This window comes from Hydractinia symbiolongicarpus, chromosome 1, assembly GCF_029227915.1.
Source record: "Hydractinia symbiolongicarpus strain clone_291-10 chromosome 1, HSymV2.1, whole genome shotgun sequence".
NCBI classification, from domain to species: domain Eukaryota; kingdom Metazoa; phylum Cnidaria; class Hydrozoa; order Anthoathecata; family Hydractiniidae; genus Hydractinia; species Hydractinia symbiolongicarpus.
In genome coordinates, this window is record NC_079875.1 from 31656777 (window position 1) to 31677974 (window position 21198).

At 32.3% G+C, this 21198-nt stretch overlaps 3 protein-coding genes across 4 annotated transcripts; 1 reads left to right on the top strand and 2 right to left on the bottom strand.

The window, feature by feature from the left end:
- Window positions 1–612: 612 nt before the first annotated feature.
- LOC130630207 (glutathione hydrolase 1 proenzyme-like) lies at window positions 613–3940 on the bottom strand. Its single transcript, XM_057443609.1, has 6 exons — window positions 3159–3940; window positions 2528–2682; window positions 2208–2395; window positions 1575–1766; window positions 1478–1496; window positions 613–1386 (listed from the first exon to the last, which is right to left on the bottom strand). The coding sequence occupies exons 1-6, from the start codon at window positions 3295–3297 to the stop codon at window positions 1123–1125; spliced, it is 957 nt and encodes a 318-aa protein (XP_057299592.1). The 5' UTR covers window positions 3298–3940; the 3' UTR covers window positions 613–1122.
- Window positions 3941–4067: 127 nt separating this feature from the next.
- LOC130649600 (E3 ubiquitin-protein ligase TRIM56-like) lies at window positions 4068–13564 on the bottom strand. 2 transcript variants are annotated; one of them, XM_057455924.1, is made up of 6 exons: window positions 12066–13564; window positions 9873–10155; window positions 7821–8740; window positions 7694–7742; window positions 7404–7456; window positions 4068–5713 (listed from the first exon to the last, which is right to left on the bottom strand). In XM_057455924.1, exons 2-6 carry the CDS (start codon window positions 10127–10129, stop codon window positions 5247–5249), a joined length of 1746 nt encoding a protein of 581 aa, XP_057311907.1. In that variant the 5' UTR covers window positions 10130–10155; window positions 12066–13564; the 3' UTR covers window positions 4068–5246. The 2 variants fall into 2 exon arrangements, with proteins under 2 accessions (XP_057311907.1, XP_057311898.1); XM_057455915.1 differs by having other exon boundaries at window positions 9873–13564.
- A 4488-nt stretch (window positions 13565–18052) lies between these two features.
- LOC130630223 (uncharacterized) lies at window positions 18053–19862 on the top strand. Its single transcript, XM_057443630.1, has 2 exons — window positions 18053–19066; window positions 19548–19862. The coding sequence occupies exons 1-2, from the start codon at window positions 18053–18055 to the stop codon at window positions 19860–19862; spliced, it is 1329 nt and encodes a 442-aa protein (XP_057299613.1).
- Window positions 19863–21198: the final 1336 nt, after the last annotated feature.

The window sequence follows — 21198 nt, forward strand, 5'->3', positions numbered from 1 at the left end:
ATATTGGTCTATAATTAGATACATTAGTCATTTCGTATGTTTTATATACTGGTAGAACTCTTGCAATTTTAAGTTTTTCAGGAAAATATCCTTGCAGCAGGGAAAAGGTTAAATATATGCATTAGTGGAATTTTTATAGCATTTTTTGATTGCTTAACAACGTTACTATTTACGTCATCAAAACCTGGACTTTTATTTGATTGTAGTGAGTCGATCGCTTTGAATAATTCATTTTCACTTAGTTCGTTATTTCCCATTTGTGTGTTATTAACAGTGAGAAAGGATTTAAACCTCAAATTGCTAGGTTCAATCTGAGATGCCAGATTTGAACCCACTTTTACAAAAAAATCATTAAGCTCCTCAGCTATTAGACACTTGTTCTTGATTTTATTTCCATCAATATTCAACCTTTTTGAAGTTTTTCTTTGCTTAGTTTTGTTTCACCCATTACTTCATTGATTATACTCCAAGTTTTCTTCGCATCGTTTTCATGTTTATTTATCAGTCCACTATAGTAAAATTTCTTGGAGCGCCTCATTTTATATGTCCCTGTTATGTATAGTATTAGTTGTTAAAGAAGATCAAAACATCATGAAGAAAGAAACATTTAATTCACCTACTAGCTATATTGTTCTGCTAATCAATCAAGCGGTTAACAGACCTGTGTCATCTATTACAATTCTCACTACTAGAAATTGTTCCACTGAAATGTTTTCGGTTTTCTATAGAAATCCTAACTAGCTGGAATAATATAAAAATAATCCATATAATCAAAATTTTACGTTTCACTCTTGATTTTCTGCCAGTTTTTATTCAAAACGTTTCCCGAATAAATCTAGACGCGAAAGTCTTAATTTCACGGTTCTTACGTTACCGCGAGACAAGGCTGCACATTGCATTATACAGGCCATAAATGCAACATCTCAAGGAAAATCATTTAAAATTTATAAAAGGTGTAATTATTAATTATTAAAGGTGAAAAACATTCAAAAAAATTTGTTTCTCAGCCTCTTACTTCGCTTGTTCAATGTTTGTGTTATTATCGTAGAATTATAATTAGAATGTTGTGAACATATTTTCCAACTTTCATTAAATATGGTAACATTGTATTCGTGTACGAAATTAATATCCAGCTGCCACACCTTCTTTTCTGGGATCAGATTTCGCGTAAATTTTCCCACCGTCAACATATATACCTTGAACTATAGCATTAAGACTGGATTGTAGAATTCTGTGATTCTTTTTTTTCAATCCCTCCACAATATCGTCGGAGAGGAGGTACCCTTTTTCATTTCGAATGTATTCTGGAAAAAATGCGTGTTGCGGACGAGCATCTTCCACAGCCGAAGTTAGATTGTACGAAAGCATCAACTTCTTGATGATAACCTAAAAAAGGAGTTAGAATGTTAAAAAGAAAGTTATGACAGCAAGCAATGCAATTAAAAATTTTTCGATGACTACAACCTAATTTTTAGACACTTCTTATCTCATTATTTCTTCCAGATAAATTTGCTTAACTATAAAGACCTCTTTGGAAGGACACTGAGTAATAATATAGCGCTAATTAATAATGCTTTATGCTTTGACGCAAAACTGCATCTTTATCAACTAAAATTGACGGACAGGTCGATGAAAGAGGTCCAGCACCGGGAGCATTATATAATGGCGTTGGATATTTATCACCGTAAGTGGAGTTTAAGAAAAAATCAGCTAGTTCGTTGTTGTATATAATACCAGTTTTCATTGATCGAAATTTTGCGCCAAACCTAGGAAGGAGGAACTTTAACTATGCTATTCAAGCAATGAAAAAAGTGAATTTTTACTAAAGTGAAGTATAACATTATTAATATCGATAAAGACATACAGATAAAAAATCATGATTGTTTCACTGGATGTGAAAGTTACTTTATTGCATGTTAAAGTAGCAGGTGGTACGTAAAAATGCAATGTGACAAAATCAATTTTTTTTAAAATAAAATTAAAAAAACAAACTTGAATGCCTGCTGAAAATTCATAAAAACAGACGAATAATTAGTGAGCCATTCGTAAATAATACTTAAGAAGATTATTTACCGTTGTCTTAATTTAAAAGAATCAAGTTAATGGTAAGAACCGCATTTCTTGAAAAATATAAATTGAAATTTCTACAAACTATGCGGGTTTAGGCATCAAGAGATTAAACAAAAATTTAAATAAAAAAGACATACGCAAAATTGATCGTATCCGTAGCTGATACAGCATTCCCATCTTTATCAATCACTGAAACATGTGTAGTACCATCGTCTTCAGTTGTCGTAAAAAATTGATCGTAATAACTATTTTTTTGCGTGGAAGTGTCATTCACTTTCATACGATTCATTTCAGCCTTCGCTAGACTTATTATGTCTTCTTTCATCTGAAATACAACGCACGCGATTATACTTTCATTAAATAGGAGAGTAGAAGTTAAAAATGCGATAAATTGTTTAAGGAGTGAAAATAAAAACTTCCACCGCAAAAATATGTAGAAAATCAACTGAATGTTTACCTTATCGAATTCGGTTTTATTTTCAACAGGTACTTTATCGGGATCACCAAGATGTGGACGTTTCGAATAGCTAAATTTAAAACTTTCCACAATTCTGTGATATGTTAACACTTTCTCATCAACAGTGTCCAAATATGATGCGTTGAACTTATACCCTATGAAAATGTAAGGAAATGCAACCAAACTAATACACTTTGGCACTAGGAAAAAAAAGAAACACCTCAGTTAGTTGCTATTGTCTGTCTCGTATTAATTTTTTCCTATGACCGTAACCATGTTTTATTTGCGGTTACAGGCACAGTTGTTATTTTTTTAACCTCCCGAACAGTTACACAAACCAAGCTGTAACCTGGAGAGTGCAATGAAAGTTGAAAATTGATGCTTTCTGCAACATATCGTTAATTCTTGTGTAAGCCATATTTTACTACATTGACGCGATCACATTTTAAGATGAGAAAACAGAAAGTTGCAAGGAGTTTTTTTATCTTATTTACTCAGGTAACGAGACTGGATACTCTGATGAATTAAAAGAAATCCCTTTTCTCGTAGTCGCAAACGTTAAAAAGTTTTGTTGTTGTTTTATTTAGCAATGCCGTAATACACAACCCATAAATAAATAATAAAATCACACCTTTTACCATATTTAAGATGTGTATTAAAACAGAACCACCTCCTGGCAAAGGAGTTGTATGAAGTGTCAATCCATTCAATGTTGTGGTTGTAGGTACTTTCTCTAAAACTTTGTAATTTTTTAAATCGTTCGCCGTCATGTTACCATTATTGCTGTTGACATCACTTAAAAATGACTTCGAGATATTTCCTGTGTAAAAATCTTCTGGATAGTCTTTAAGTATTCGGAGTGTATCAGCATATTTCTTGTTAACAATAATATCTCCCGCCTTTTTGAAAGTACCATCTTCTTTTACTAGAATTTCTCTAGAAAAAAACACGGTTCGCCCGTGTTACATATTACGGTCACCATTATGTGTAACTTTGGCCCAAATTTGCAATTCGGTTACTATTTTGCATAAAACTCTAGTTTTAATATAAGAGAGTACGGGAAATAAAAATACAGAGATTGTTTAAAAGATAACCTCATTTCTTACGCAATGTCATGCAAGGAAAGTTTAGCCTAGAATTCAAGCAGGGATAATAAAACTTTAATCTGTATTTACGATTTACATTTATTTTATTCTTCCCCTTGCATTGACATCAAAAATACATATTCTTCGTTTAGTTTGCGTTTCAGTATTTCTCGATATTTCGTTCTGTATCTGTAAAACAATAAACAATTCTTCTAATCTTCAACGAGCATAGAATATTATGCACGACATAAAATTTCTATCAAGAAAATAAAAACGAAAAATATAACTGTCCGAATCTAAAGAGATGTATTTAAAATCTCCAAAAATATCACGATAAAAATTGTATACAAACCTACAGAAAATGTGGAGTCTATTCCTTTGAAGCCTTGTTGTTGTCGCTTGCATCACAAAAACATTGAAAATGTGTATTAGGGGGTCAAAAAGTTAATAAAGTATTCTTAGAAAAGTTTTGAACTTATATTTTACAAAAATAAATTTAAACAAAAGAATATAAGGTTTATATTCAGTGCAGTGATTTTTGTTTTATTTTATTTCAAAATCGAATAAAAAACACAGATATCTCTAGGTTACACCCCCGTCCAATTTTTAAGCACAGCATTCCGAACAAAATATCTCGTTCGAAATTGATCCAAAAGACGTCTTTCAAAAGACATCTTTTGCTATACCTCTTTTAGACGTCTAATAAACGTCTTTTGAAATACCGTTTTAATTCCGTCTTTTATAAAGCCAAGAAAAGACGTCTTTAAGACGTCGTAACTAAACGCGATATAACTAGACGTCTAAAAGAGGTTTGAAAGACGGCTAACAGCAATATGTCTTTCAAAGACGTATAATAGACTTCATTTAAACGTCTTATAGACGTCTTGTGCCGGCTGGGTTGTTATGGAACCTGAGACGAAGTTGTTGATCCTAAAGCACAATTATCCTGTATCAATACAGGAAATCACAAGTATATGATACTCGTCTCTTTTAAATGCCTTGCTTATTAATTTTACGGCTAAAATATAAGAACCTGAAACGAGGTTGTTGACCTTAAAGTACAATTATCCTGTAACAATACAAGAAATCGCAACTATATGACACACTTGCGATTTTTCGTATTGATACAAGATAATTGCTATTAAGGGACGACAACCTCGTTTCAGGTTCTATATATTCTAGCCGTAAATTTGATAAACGAGGCATTTGAAAGAGACGAGTGTCTCATATATTTGCGATTTTTTGTATTAATGCAGGATAATTGTACTTTAGGGTCAACAACTTCGTCTCAGATTCTTATACTTAGCCGTAAAATTTAGAAACGAGGCATTTAAAATTGCACCTCAGTAGTTTGACAAAAATTTTAAAACTGACAAAAAACTCAAAAACTGACCCAAAAACAGTACTCACCTCTGTTGGTGAAGATGACACATCCCAGCTAAAGTTTTAGTATTTGATGAATTATACCTTCTTCTTTTTAAGAAGTCATGTTTTGAAATTTATGAACGTAAATTTATGAATTAAATAGAAACCTATTCTACTATAACCTATAGTTCTAATAAAAAAGACGATATATGCTTCTAATAATTTGCTTAGGTAAATTAAAAAGTATAGCTAATTGTCTGAAAATGTTCTTAATTTCTTTGATGTTCTTGTAATAACCGTTTGATAGTGTTATTACAAGCGACATCATAAGCAGTTTCGTTCCAATTGTCTCGTATATTGACATCGATGTGTGGTATCGACAACAACAACTTCACACATTCAATATGACCATAAGCAGATGCAAAATGCAATGGTGTGTTATTGTTAATGTTTACGTTGTTAATGTTTGTGACGTCATGATTAATTAAAACTTTCAAAACATCATGATGACCATAATATGCACTGTAGTGATATGCATTCCATTTAACTTTATCCACAGCATACACATCACTACCAGCATTAATCAAACATTTCACTATTGATGGTTTATTGTAACGTGCTGCTTCCATCAACAGTGTTGTTTCATAAACACCTCTCATTTTAACGATACTTGGATGATCAATAAGAATTGATTGAAATGTCTTGACATCGCCATTAATAATGATATTTTCGATTTCTAAAGACAAATTATGTGGTATTAATTGAAAACAAAAATAACAAGGGTGTAAAGTTTAAATTAAAAAAATATTGTCATGGAATACTTTCTTTCTCACATTTCTGACTGGCGAAATAAATTTGCGCTAAATGAAATAGGGCCGAAGATCGCAGTCGGTGCACTAAAAAATTTAAATAGAAATCTCTATTTCAAGTTTTAAGAACATTTATATAGTCAATTGTCTAAAAATTAAAACTTTAAGAACATAATTGTTAATAAGTTTATTTGGGTTATGTGATTTTTCGTAAATAATAAAAATTAAACTCATCATTTTTAAACTGATATACGACTAAGTGTAAAAATTTAAAGTGCGTACTTGATATTCTGTTTTATTATTAATATAAATTCCCTGGTAACAAAGTTGCCGCGGGCGTTCGCAGTTGACTTGGGTGACATCTTCGTTCAATGTTTCCATTTTTTGCACACATTAGTTTTATTTACAGTCCTCTGAAAGAAGAAAAACGCTGTTAGTTTTTATCCTCGATTTTGATTAGGTGCAACCTAACAGTGTGCAAATTTTATCGCGCAAGTTTATCATATCTAGTGCGAGTTACAAATTTTAAACTGCGAGTTTATCATATCTCCTGTGAGGTACAAATTTTAAACTAAAAAAGGAAAACAGGAAAATAAAAATCATATAAAAAACGAACTTTTTTTATAAAAAGAATCTCCACATGCTCTTTCAAGCTACTCTCTTTTAAAAGCGCCTAATTATTGAAGAATAAAGATTCTGGGTGAAAGTTATTGAGAGCCAAGAGAATTTACATTATGTATTGTTCTTACTTTACGACGAAAATAAGGTTGTCCTTAGTTTTGAAACAACGATTTGAACCTAAAGTTGTTCTTTTGTTATTTTGTATTTGCCAGAAAGAAAAGTCTCATGTTCTTATAAAATTATATATGTAAGAAAACCGTGGAAGTCGCTGCTTATAGCATGTATTTAGTCGAAATTAGCAAGGAGTAATTGTACGGGAGGGCATGAATGGATTGTTCTGTGAGGAATTATCATTAGTAGGAATTATCTAGGGCGGCAGTTTTATTTGGATTCTCAAACAGTTTTTTTTTTTTAATTTTAAAAGTGGCAAGTGACATTACAGTAACACGGTGAGTTGTTAAGAATCAAAATGGAAGTAGGCAGACTGGCTTTGATTGGCTCACCAAGTATAAAATTTAGGGGGAAGTGTGATAAGAAGTGGAGAAGAACATCTATTGTGCTACGAGTGGCGAAAATTGGAGTAATAGTACTACGGTAAACTACAAATGATTAGAAATGGGATTGACAGTACTGTTAATCATCAAAAACTACATATAGGGACGAATAAATTAAGTCTAATTTCTGCGTAACGCAAGAGAACAAACCCCAGTCTTTGTCGCCTATAATCTCTTTTAACATATTGATTTTGTCTTAAAATAATATAACTTTTAGGGAGAATTTTTTTTTTCCAAAGCCGAGTGCTCAAAACAGAACAGTGCTGTGCACAATACACAGTTACAAGAAAAAATTTCAATGTTAATGAGTGTTTTGAATTGAAAGTATTCGAGTAATACTTGTGCTCACGTTATTACAAAGATAATCTGTTTAGGTAGCAATACCACAATTTCTGCAGATCGAAAAAAATTGCCTATCTTCACCACATAAAGAGCTTCATACCTTCGAAAGAGTAACTCTTCTTAGCAAGCTGGATCCTTTTTGGCTTTGCATCACTAAATAAAAACACTGTTCAATTATATTGTTGCTATTTTTTAATCTTTATCAATCTGTACAAACATTTAACAAACAGGTTGTAGAAATATTTTAATTGTACATGACAAATATTGAAGCAGTTGTAATGATATTAATCATTTAAAACAGTTTAATGACAACAAATTCTGATTCTGATCAATATGGTGATGTGTAGAGACGATGACAAGTAACACATAGAGGATTTAAAATATACCTACTTCTGTTGTTGTTTTCCAGAAGAAGGATTTACAATTGGTTTCTCGTACTCTATAAAATACAATAAAATTTTTTTAAAAATTCACACAATTTATGATAAAACTTTAATTAATAAAATGAAAAACTTACTTTTCAGACTTTCTACTAAATTCATTAGATCAGTTGTTAATTGGGAATAGTTTGGTTGGGTTTCATCTTCATTAATCAAGTTTCTATAAACAGAACATTCATTTGGATCTACACCAACAGTGGTGACGTCATCAATTGAAATTTTTATTTCGCCCAACGGATTTGACGAAATATCTGCTTTGTTTATTTGATGAAGGTGTGAATTGAATGTTGGGATAGTTCTTGGAAACGAGGATAGCTTGCGAAGTTGTCGTTCAATTTCCAACTTTTCTGTAACTAACTCAAAATGAGATTTTAAATTGAAAGCTTTAACGTAATCTGCAAATTCTTGTACTTTCTTATCGTCAACAAAACCATCACAAATCAATTTTGCTTTAAATTCTTCAGATTTCTCATCGAATATCCGCAGTAGATCTTCTTCTTCTTTATTTAACATTTTGAGATATTCTTCTAGTCGTTTTAACTTTCTTTCTTTTAAATTTTGAACAAATACTTCTCTTTCTTTCTCTAAATTTGTTAGAGCGTCACTGTACTTTCTTGTTAACTTTTCCAACACCACTTTTGTTTCATCGAATGAGCTGATAAACGATTGAAACCACTTTTTGGCTTCAAGACCAAAATCATCAATCGTTTTCATTCTGTGATTCTTATGTTGTCTGTGTGTGCAATATGCACATGTTAACAAATTTTCACAATCAATACAGACAAATCTTGCAAGCGAGTCGTGTTGCTTACACAATGGTTGAAGTTCTTTCAATTTTTGATTGAAAATGACATTAATATATGACTTGTTGGAACAAGAATGAAGATTTTGACATTTTTCACAGATCTTTAAACTGCATGTTGTACAGGAATAGCTGATTATCTGGTTACACTCTTTACTTTGCTGACATAAAGATTTTACATTTTCTCTAGGTGACCTATGGATAAAGAAATATTATTTGCTTTACGTAAAAATTCTATATAACCAAATTCCATTTTAGTGAGTTTCTTGACATATGCTATACACATTTTATAAAGACCATGAGTTGCCATTATTCTTAATTTGTTCCTATATCATTGTTACTTACACTTGTAACACTTGTTACTTACGTTAAATTATAAATATTTGATATAAAATTTCTGCTTTAAAATATCATTTTCTTATGTTTGTTATTTTTTATGAGGAACTTTCAGCTTTGTAATTTTATTTTTTCTTTGTTCACATCCAACCCACATTTGTGTATAGGTAACTTGAACTGAAATGTTAGGAACCAAAAGAACTGTTTTCTGCAGCCACATCTTGTTTTTGTTGAGATGCTGTTTTAAAGAAGGAGAAAATGTCAACATGGTTAGCTCACGATACATACCTGATGATGATATGAAAGCGTTGTTTAACAACCATCCAAGCAATACTATTGATGCAAACTACTTACAAAAATTTTCTAAAAAATTATCCCGGAAAAAGAGTGATCCTCAAAGCATTTTATCCGCACATCCTCTGTTTTTAACAGAAATGAGGCTGTTGAACAAGACTTCTATATTTGCCCACAGAAATGCTGCATAACGTCTCTGGAATTTTGGTCGAATGTCATCTTTCCAAAAAGCGTTATTGCAGATGTAGGCTTTGGGGACAATGACAAAGTGATGTTGCTAAAAATCTTGATGTTTCAGTTTCGTGAAGCTTAAGAAGCCATAAAATTTGATTTTATAAAAATTTTAACGTTAAAACATTTACATTGTATTCATGTCAATTTTAGGTGTGGACGTATTGCTTATCGTTGGATTTTTTGTTTTGCTTTTGTATGAATAGTGAGAGTAGAGTCAAATTTTGAAAACGTTTCTTCAGACAAAACATGTAGTGACTTCTGTTTATTTTTAATTATATTCTTACGCATATAAAACTATACTATGAACTATATCATAAAAAATAGTGATTTTCATTATTTACGTCAGTTTCATTGGTTTTGAAAAGCACGTAAAGCACGCAAGCATATGAGCACGTAAAGCAGGTAAAACACATGAGCACATAAGCACGTCGAGCACGTAATTTAGCAGACTTAATTAACTTACACTTTGTCCAAAATGCCAGTTAATGTAAACACAGTCATTAATGAGGATGTTGTTTGTTCGTTAGTGATTATTGTCTTTTTAGTACACCTCACTGGACAAGGTAGTTCAGCACTCCCATCTTCCATAAACACTAAAATACGATCTAGACAATCTTGGCAATAAGTGTGTCCGCAGTTTAGATGTTTAGGCTGATGATAAGTGTCCAAACAAATCTTGCATTCCAACATTGCAGCAAGCTCAACTTTTGATAAAGCCATTTTATTGCAGAAACTTGCAAAAAATTCTAAAAATAAAAGTATTTCAAGTATCTTTTTTATTCCACACGAGTGAGATTGTTTATTATTATTAGTGGGCAGATTTCCACTTAAAGATATTTACGTCATACACGTCTCAATGCATACGCTAGGAATTAAAGTTTTGTTAAGATCAAACTTCACCACGCATTGTGATAAGACGAGACTTTTACAGTGATTTCACACAGTTAAGTAAGGTTTAAAAATATACAAGTAATTTACAAAATGAATAAAAAATGAATTTCGTGTGAATCAGCATAAAATTGTAAAATATTATCTGCATTCCCATGCATAAATAATCATGTCAATGACATGATTATTTATGCACAGGGATGCATAGCTTTTGAATTCAGCGTTTGTGCAATTTCCTATATTGTTTCGATTGATGCTTACATTACGATGCATGACATTACTTGGTATTTTCAAATTGGTATGGAGGACAACTACTAGTATAGCGATTAAATTTCTGAAAATGAGACAAAAATATGGCAAGTAGCAGTTATTATATGTGATAGAGTGATGAAAAGTGAGAAATTGCAAATAACGTGTACTCTGTGTCATATCACTACAAGCCAATAAATTGAATTAAACTAATATTTTGTGAAAAGAGAAATTAAGAATCGAGATTATGAATCCAAAAGTATACCCCTCCTAAATTCAGCATAATCACCAAACTTTAGAAACCTAGAATACAAGAAATTGCATCACACCCACAATAACAGATACACTTTTGCAACAAACAGCTTTTATTTAAGCAAATGCAATATGTAGCATTCTGTAAACCAATGAAATTACATTTCCAAACCAAGTATATAGTAAACGGTTAAAGTTTATTGATATTTTAAATCGTAACACATTTCCCTTACATAAACTCTGTCTTGGAATTATTTTTTAAAATTATTTACCAAAAATATACAAAACTCTCTCTTCTAACTTGTGTTTTCAAAAATATCTTTCACAATACTCAAACAACAAACGACACGCCAGCTTTTGTCCAATAATAAAATATCTGAGTAAACAGCAGAATAATACACCCCTTTTGTTGCCATAGCTCGCGTTTTCTTTTAAAAGTTCTCCATCGTAGGAGCTTTAAGACACTCCGTTATTTGTTGATAATTCTAAGTAAAATCACGATAGTCTGTTATTCGCTATATTTGTACTCTTGATTTTCATATCATTGAAAATCTTGTAATTCATACTATATGTAACGTGTGTACCCTTACGACCATTGATTTCAAATTTAATTGAAAATCAGAAATCCAAAACTTTAGTAGAAATACATTTTTTAATACTTTCTTATTTTGAAATTCAAAATTGAGTGCAGGGTTTACCAGATTCCGGGTTGAACTAACTCTGCAACGAATTTCGAGCATTCGTGGACCGAGTCTAACATTAAAAATCATTCGAAATCGTTCGCTGTATATTAAAACATTTCTTTTTACTTCATTATCATTTTTAAGATCAAAAAGTTGAAAAAATAATATAACTTGATATAAAGATCAATTCTGTTTTTTATCACGTCTCGCGGGTAGTTAGATCAATTCTGGTCTATACATGTAAATTCCCAGCCCCAGATAAAACTGGGTGACCTGAAAAGATATAAGTGATGAAAAGTGAGAATTTGAAAATAAGGTGTTGAAGAAAAGTCGATAGATAATGTGAAATAGTATTCTGTGACATGTCACTACGAGCTAATAAAATGTATTCAACTGTTATTTTGTGAAAAAAGAATCGAGATTATGAATCTAAAAGTATACCCTCCAAAATTCAGCATAATCACCAAACAATAAACTTAGAATGAACAAAACTGCATCGCACCCAGAATAATAGAAAAGTTTTAAAAATGATTCGATCAACTTACGAAGGAAGTAATAATAAGCCAAAATAATATTTTACTTACAGCACAATCAATCGAGTATTTTCCAGACCGAAATTTTTCGGTGTTATGTTCTTTTCTGCAACGCTACACTTATTATCACACAGCCTTTATTTAAAGCAAATGCAATATATGGCTTTCTGTTCTGTATAACAATGAATTTACTTTTCCAAACCAAGTATAACGTGAACGGTTAAATTTACTTGATATTTAAGGTCGTAAGATCTGTACTGGAAATATTTTTAAAACTATTTAACAGAAATATACAAAATGTCACAACACTCAAACAACTTAACACAAATGACACAATCCAAAAGTATTTAAATAAACAGTGAAACAATAGACATCTTTTGTTGCCATCGTTCGTATTTGCTTTTAGAAGCTCTTCATCGTAGGAGTTAAGAGACACTCCGCTTTTTGTTTTTTTTTTAAATCTTAGTTATCCTATAGTTTTTGAGTAAAATCATAGAATTCCTGACACTTCCAGGCAGACATATTGTTTTTGTTACCAGTATTACCTTAATTGACTTTTGTTTAATACGCCTTAATCTAAGAATTTCTCTGTTGGTCCAGAAACTTTGATGACACTCTTCGACAGTCCATTATAGAACACATTAAAAGAATTTATAAATGGTATAATATTTTAAATTCTCGATTAACATTCGGTTGTAATAAAGTTGGATCTAGGGGGACAGGTTTGAGGGTCAACAACGTCTCATGTTCTATATATTTTAGCCATATAATTGGCAAACGAGGCATTTAAAGGAGACAACTGCCCAATATACTTGCGAATTTTCGTGTTGATACAAGGTAATTGTACTTTGGGGTCATATATATTTTAGCTGTAGAATTGATAAACGAGGCACTTTAAAGAGACGAGTGTCGTATATTTGCAATTTTTCATATTGCTGCAGGACGATTGCCATTTAGGGACGACAACCTTGTCTCAGGTTCTATATATTGTATTCGCAGAAATGATAGATAGGCATTTCAAAATGACGAGTGTCATATATTTGCCATTTTACGCATTGATGCAGGAAATTGTATTCTAGGGTCAACAACTTCGTCCCTGGTTCTATATATTTTAGCTGTAGAATTGATAAACAGACATTCCAAAGTGACGAGTGTCATATATTTGCATTTTTTTGTATTGATACAGGACTAGCCGGGAGACTAAACCCGACGTCAAAACGCCGTGTTTAGAAACACCTTTGAACACCCAAGCGCCTAATAAAAACTGCAAACAGTGTCACATGTTCTGATTGAGCGTTTTAATACAGGAATGTAGCATGTCGTGAATCTAGTAAGGCGGCCACAGTTTCAGTTGCAATGTATTATTTAAAATATAACTTTAGCTGAAACAAAAACACAGTTTGCAACTCATTCGTCATAGCAGAAACAGTCGCCCAATCTTTTTGATTTTATAGAGAATGTTCGCAGTGAAAGTTCAAAAATGTATTTTACTTCAGACATTTACCTTCAACTGGCAATTCAACATGTTGAGGAATATGAGGAATTTGGCCCAGAAAGAGACCTGCCTTAAACCAGGCACAGGGTTGTTCTGTTATTACTACTCTCTAATTGGTTTGATTAATTATTTATTTTTTCATTTACCTTATTGAACGAAAGCGACGCACGTGAGGTGATGAAGAATGTTTATGCTTGGGAACATAAAGTTATTGTAAATAAATATGAGTTATCAAGTGTCTTCTGATACTAGTATAATTTAACGAATGTGAGTACTAGTTGATTATAACAGAAAATAATTTTAAAAACCACTTTTTGTTTTAAAGAGCCTCTTTGTTACGTCTGCTAACATCGCAGCTAAGTCGCTGTAACATCGGTTAACTTCGCAGTTATACGTCTGTCAAAGGTCGGCAGACGTCTATACAACGTAACCACGACGTTGATATGGCGTTGTGCTCTGACGTCGTACAGCCGTCTAAGTCCAACGTCTGCGCGACTATCCATTCTGGCGTTGAGCAGACGTCACACCAGCGAAAAACTCGACGTCGCTACGACGTCTCTGCGACGTTGGTGTGCCGGCTGGGTTGTGCATAAAATTTAGAGGAATTCAGATTATTGAACGGTTTGGACTATACATCTGTGGGTAACAATGGTACACTTTTAATGTCTTAGATACGTATGCAAAACAGTCACAATAATTTTATCATATTCAGGCTGCTAATATTATGCCAAAACGCCAAAAATTTTTGCGTCCCGCGAAGTGTTGAAAAGACAATAACATTAGATGTCCACATTTATCAGGCCCTGTTGTTAAAAATTTTATCATTGGTTATATCGATATTAATTGTAATATAATTACTTTTTACACGATTAACAATCGTTTGGAGACTGCACAATTAGGTCAAGAAATGATCAAAATTTGTCTGTTGCAGTGAAAATCCGGCACATTGCAGGACGTGGTCAAACCTCCCTAAACCATGTTATACACACTTAATTAGTTAATTTAATTATCATGCTTTTAATACTTAGCGGCACTAGCGGGACGCAGCGTGTCCCGCTAAGTATTCGCATCCTCATGTGAGCTAAGGCATGTCTAAGGTCGTATCGCCTACCTAAAACTTCGCACTTTGAAATCCTATAATTTGCGTCAGAGAAATGCTATAAGAGCGCTCTTTTTTTATTGAAAGTGTGACCATAGACGGCTTAGTTTTTGTATGCACGTGCATCTTTCCACTTCGGGACTGTCTTCTAGGAATATTATAACAAATCGTACTTTTAGGCTTTCAAGCCATATTCGCTAGCTATGCTACATTCTCAAGTTGCAGTTCAGTATAAATAAGGTTAAACATCATGGCCTCTCACGTTTACAAACTGAGGAACTGATGTATAAGTTAATAAAAGCACAATAATCATAAAAAACCGCTATTTTACGCCAATTATAGCATTTCTTTGGGTGATTTACTGGGTTTCGGCTCACTTTTTTACATTTCCTCAGTTTCCAAAATATTCTCTGATAGCTAAATAACTCTACTAAATATTTCTCAGAAGTTAAGGGTTCGTGAAAATGTTGCGAAAGTTCAATTTGTTGTTACTATCCATTATATTTTTTCTTAAACAAGCGCCTTCCCAAAGTTGTTGTTGTACACGCTTTGTTCACGTGAACATTAAAATTTAAGCCAATCAAGTTGAACATAAATGACGTAACTTCAAGTTTCATAATGGCAGAATGCTTCTGAATAATAGCGGGAAATAAAAAGCGCTAACAAACTTTGACTTATTTTAATCTAATTTATTATCAAAATAATGAGTAATTATGCATTTCATGATCCACGAATATGTGGATACTATCGCACTGCTGTCTATTTGATTTCATCAAATACCGAACTCGTTTCACCTCTTGTTATACGTAGTCAGGTAAAAAATCTCACATTTTTTCTAGGTCACTGAGTTAAAGTTTGAATTTGAATAAGGGGTTTTTTATGCCAACAACAAGAAGCTTAACGGCGTGAAAGCACAAACTTAACAACAATAAAAAATCAGGCTAGTTTGGAGATCGTTCCTTTGTCAACATTAGTTAAAGTTAGATTTGGAGACCAAGTCTCTATATATAGAAAGAATTTAAAAGTTTTTTTGGATTTACGTATGCCATATAAGAGATTTTAAGGAAATCGTACTCTATTTGTGGCTATCGACGAAAATTGCGACTCTTATACATTCCGAAGTAATTTTATTGCTTATACAAAGATTATTTTGGATTAGTTGGTTTATATGCAGAAAATTTAAACGTTTTTGGGTATTACACGTCCCGACAAATTGCAGCAATTTGCAAAACTTCTTATCAACACTCTATATCACCATGGTAACCACAATGTCTTATGCCATAATATTAATAACATCACTAATTACTTTATGTATTGATTTTAACGATAGCATTGAGACCATTGAAATAAATGGAACGATTGTAAAAGGTGACAGAAGCTATAGTTACGTTATTAAAAGAGGTAAAGCAAGAGTCTCCTATTATAACAATACGTGTGCTACATTTAATATTATTTTGCAAAGTGGCGACGTGGAAACCAACCCAGGGCCCAAACCCCAAGCAACTAAGTGCATTAAATGTAGAGCAACTATCAGACGAAATCAAAAGCAGCTCGCCTGTGAAATGTGTTTTAATCGAACTCATGCAAAATGTGCCGATACCAACTTGACACATTCCATAATGAATTGTATTCCGGTAAAGTGGACATGTACTGACTGTACACACTTATTAATGCCGTTTGCGCGAGAGAATGATTTGAATTCAACTATTTCATCAACTATTTCAGGTGCAACATACAGCAGTCATCAACACGCATTGCATGAACATTATCAAAAATTGAGAGTACTGCAGATAAACACACAATCGATGACATCTAATTTTAACGATTTACTGGTATTATTGGATGACCACCCATTCGACATTGTTTGCTTATCCGAAACATGGCTAAAAAATAATGCTAATTTATTGGAATACGTCCGTATACCTGGTTACTCAATGGAATATGTGAATAGAGACCAAATTCGAGGAGGGGGTGTTGGAATTTATGTGAACAGTTTGATCAAATATCGCATTAGAAAGGATATTAATGATATGTACGAAAATTTAGAGCATATATGGATCGAGGTAGATGGCCGAAACAAGCATAGTAAACTGCTTCTTGGGGTCATATACCGCTCGGAAAGAATCATCTCCTTTTCTGACTGGTTAACTAAATTTGAAGATTTGATAACTTATATCCAAACAACATGGGATGGCCTGCTACTTATAACAGGGGACATAAACATAAATCTTCTCAAACCAGAATGTTGCCAAGTAAGACAGTACAACAATATTTTATCTGCATTCAACCTTAAACAGATAGTATCAAAGCCAACCAGGACGACTCCTTTAAGCGCAACATTGATCGATCATATGATAATTAACAATAATACCAAAATCGCACATACTGATGTATTACCATGCGAAACTATTAGTGACCATGATGGACCTTACGCTATCATCAACATTAAATACGATAAGTTTAAACCTCGATATAAAATGATAAGAGATGAAAGGCAGTTTGATAGGGAATCTTTTGTGTCGGATTTCTCGAACCTATCAGTTATATACGCTATAGATGATCCAGAAGAAAAAGTGGAGATACTTCACAAGTTCATGCAAGATTGCATTGATAGACATGCCCCGTTAAGAAGAACAAAAATAACAAGACCACCATCTCCATGGATTCATACTTTAAACATAAAAAGTGACCAAACGAAGCGAAATAAACTTCGAAAACTTGCTCATGAAACTAACGATCAAATGATATGGAACGAATTTCGACAACTTAAAAACTCTGTTAAGAAAAAGATCAAGAAAGCTAAAGTTTCCTTTTATAGAAAAGCACTTAGTTCTAAAAACTCGAAAGAAGTGTGGAACACTATCAATCGAATTTTACATCCTCCTTCGAAGCCTCTTCATTTTGACGCTGATAGTGTAAACACTTTTTTTGCCGGAACAGCTGAGCGAGTTACTGGATCAATTCCAAAATCTGAAATTGATTTAAAGGAAGTACTCCAAACATTACCACCATCGACTTCCAAAATGTTTCAACTCAGACATGTTAAGTATGAGGAGGTACTTAAAGAACTTAAAGGACTACGTAACGATATATCAACTGGGTTTGATGATATACCAGTGAAATATGTTAAATTACTAGCAAATGAAATTTCTTCTGTTCTAACACATATTATAAATACGTGCATTGAGAAAAAATGCTTCCCGTGTCAATGGAAAGTGGCAAGAGTCGCACCTATTCCAAAAGTGAATGTTCCTACATCAATAAAAGAACTACGACCGATCTCCATCCTTCCTATTTTATCCAAAGTATTTGAACGTCTTATCCTTACACAAATGATAATCTTTATCGATGAGAAATCTTTATTCCGAAACGATGTCCGGGTACCGAAAAGGACACTCCTCGACTACTTTGTTGATGAAACTTAGAACGGATATCAAAGAAGCAATGAGTAAAAACGAAATCAGTCTTGTAGTATTAGCTGACTTTTTGAAAGCCTTTGATACTGTTCAATATGAAACTACAATGAGGAAACTCAACCAAATCGGTTTTTCCAAAGAGTTTGTTGAACTAATTTTGAGTTACTTGTGTGGCAGAAAACAAATTGTGCGAATTAATGATAAGACCTCTGAATTTTGTAACGTCACATCTGGTGTGCCGCAAGGGTCAATATTAGGCCCTGTTATTTTCAATTTATACGTCACTGACCTGGAAATGAATTTGACAATGAGTACGTTACAGTATGCTGACGACACCACTTTGTTTACGTCCACAAAATTAAATAATCTTGCGAAGGCAAAGGAACAAATAAACGGAGATATAAGTCAACTTCAAAGATGGTCTACAAATAACAATCTTGTTCTGAACAAGGAAAAAACAAAGTTAATGGTGTTTTCAACATCACAAATGTCAAAACGACACAATCTTAACGACCTCGATTGTACTGATATCAAACTGGATGACTTCCAGATTGAAAGAGTTCCAACATGGTCTGTATTGGGTGTTAAATTAGATGAACACCTAAGTTGGAATGATCATGTACAGAGTGTAGTATCGTGTTGTCATGGCATCTTATCTATATTACGTAAACTAAAACGCATGGCACCATTTAAGTTACGAAAACAATTAGCTGAAATGCTAGTCTTGTCAAAATTAGACTTTAACGACACTGTTTATATTCCATTAACAGCCATCCAAATTCGAAAGCTGCATAAAGTGATGATATGTGCAGCCAGCTTTGTATGGAATAAGTACAGCCATACTGAAGATATAACACGTTTAGGTTGGTTACCTATTAAACAAAGACGAGAATGGCATTTGATGATCACAGCCTTTAAAAGTGTTCATCAGAATAATTGGCCAAAGTATTTGAAAAATGAAATTGTTGTTCACAAAAGAACTCTTCGAAATGCTGACGAAATTCGATTAAAGACATCACTTCGCAAAAACACTTTCGAAGATGTAACAACTACGTCTTTCAATCGACTTCCTAAAGACATTCGCTCGATTAAAAAGCTGATAACATTTAAAAGAGAGACAAAATTATTTTTACTGAAAGAAATTTAAGTAAATTTTTGTGGATCATTCTGTTGTTATGCGTTAATTGACTTTTCCTTACTCAAATCGCGCACTTTCTCTTCTGTGTTTTTGTTTTTGTTTTTGTTTTCTCGTCCGTTTCTTTTAACAATATTATTATTAGTATTTTTTTTAATATATATTAGAAATTTCTTTTAATGTAAGCATAATGTATATATATACATATATTTTAAATTTTATTAATCTCCTTGTTTAAAATTTTCTGGATGAAGAGCTATGTATATTTGTATATGGATATGCCAGAATATAGTCTTTTAATAATAATAATAATAATAATAATAATAGTCAGTCCTTTAACAACAACGAAAGTGGCTATTCAAGCTTAAACGAAATTTCTGATTTGAAGAACACCCCAACAGATCTTTTGAATTTTGTTGACGAAAATGAGCAATTAAGCATCACTCGTAGCGGGATATCCGAAAACAACCTACATTCCACACCAAATGTAAAATGCAAACAAAAATCGTGTGTATTTGTTCCAATGGATGAGGGATTTGAACAAATGAAAATACTATTTCAAAATCATTTCGACATGGAAATACTTCAGTATAATCTATTTCAAAAAAACATCAAGCGATTTATAAATACAAACAAAAAATGGAGCAGAAATAATGCAAGAAACAAAAACCAATACTATAGTTTTTTCTCTCCTACTAATTAGAAAAAACTCCAAGATAAAGAAAAATTCAAACATTCACTAATTTGTGACGAATGCACCTTAAATCATGCGGAAATGCAATCCTTATTCCCATCAAGCACAAAGAGATTTTGCCAAGCAAGAAAGGAAAACATATCCTACACTACAAATGAAATGAAAAAAAATACACCCCAAAAAAACACTCACAGACTGCACAAATACAATCTATGCTGCTATTAATTTTGGATTTGAGAAGAAATTTGGAGTTAATTTTTCAAAAGGCTTGGCTAGTGTAAAAGAATTGAATCTTCAAGAAAGACCAACTACTTATGAGAAAAAAAAAGAAAAAAAGAGCTCAAGTTAAAAACGTTATCAATTCCTTGCAGAAAAATTTGGATGAAACAGCAGTTGATAGGTAAGGTTACAGCTTCTTAGCAACAATAACGGAAAAGCTTCATATATAATATATACAATAGAAGTGAAATATTGACCAATATAAAATACCAAAACATAATGTAAAACAAGTTTTAAAAATTAACAAAAAGCTTTTGTGCTATGCCAAGATCAGTTAAGCTAAAATCTTTCATAATATTACAATATATATTGTGAAAAATTGTAAAAATACTTATAACACTAAAAATTACGTTGAGCAGATTTTTTGGTGGATAAGCGTCTGATAGAAGCAATTTCTGAATGAAGCTTTGGTGAAAAAAAATGCTATAAAAGCTTAATAAACTTTTGTACAAATTTTGATTTAAAAGTTACTAACTTTCAAACAACCAAGAAATATGAATGAATACAATTTAAGTTGTTACAATAATTTGTGTTACCTATAAAATAATATATTACTTATGTATTTAGGTGTTTTGGTATGCGTCAATCTTTAAAACGTTGGGATAAATCAATAAAAATACAGTCATTTGAAACTGTTGATACAGCAAAAGAAAGAACAAAAGAGGTGAAGAAAAAAATTGAAACTGGTCAACAAACTCTGAAAAATCACGTAGGAAATCACAAAAGCTATTCTTGGGATAAAAGTGGTCTTGAGGAAGAGGTAAATTGGTTTAAATTCAATTCTGGAGATTGATAAGAAAAGCAAATTTTCGAGTGAATTTATTTCAACTGACTTTTTAATTACAGGCAAAGTTATGGGATTCTAATACAGAAGTTAACTGGGCAGAAATTGGTAGAAAATACAAAATATTAAATAAAAGTGGCAAGTTTGCTCAAAATGGTGGTCAAATAGCGAAAGAGTACCTCCTATACAAAGCGAAAAATGGGTTTAAATTAACGTGTAAAGGCAAAGATGAGAAAAAAGATATCGTTAGAAGAAGATTAAAAAGAGTTGCAAATACAACGG

Bases quoted from the DNA above. Each gene is read 5' to 3' on its own strand.
- LOC130630223 (XM_057443630.1), top strand. From the start codon at position 18,053: ATGAGTAAAAACGAAATCAGTCTTGTAGTATTAGCTGACTTTTTGAAA. The intron at 19,067-19,547 runs GTAACAACTACG...TCTGATTTGAAG, and splicing joins GCAAAAACACTTTCGAAGAT to AACACCCCAACAGATCTTTT.
- LOC130630207 (XM_057443609.1), bottom strand. From the start codon at position 3,297: ATGACGGCGAACGATTTAAAAAATTACAAAGTTTTAGAGAAAGTACCT. The intron at 2,396-2,527 runs GTAAACATTCAG...GTTGTATTTCAG, and splicing joins ATAAAACCGAATTCGATAAG to ATGAAAGAAGACATAATAAG. The intron at 1,767-2,207 runs GTATGTCTTTTT...CCTCCTTCCTAG, and splicing joins ACGGATACGATCAATTTTGC to GTTTGGCGCAAAATTTCGAT.
- LOC130649600 (XM_057455924.1), bottom strand. From the start codon at position 10,129: ATGGCTTTATCAAAAGTTGAGCTTGCTGCAATGTTGGAATGCAAGATT. The intron at 8,741-9,872 runs GTAAGTTAATTA...CTTTATCCATAG, and splicing joins ACTGGCATTTTGGACAAAGT to GTCACCTAGAGAAAATGTAA. The intron at 5,714-7,403 runs GTATGAAGCTCT...ATTTGTCTTTAG, and splicing joins GAAGAGTTACTCTTTCGAAG to AAATCGAAAATATCATTATT.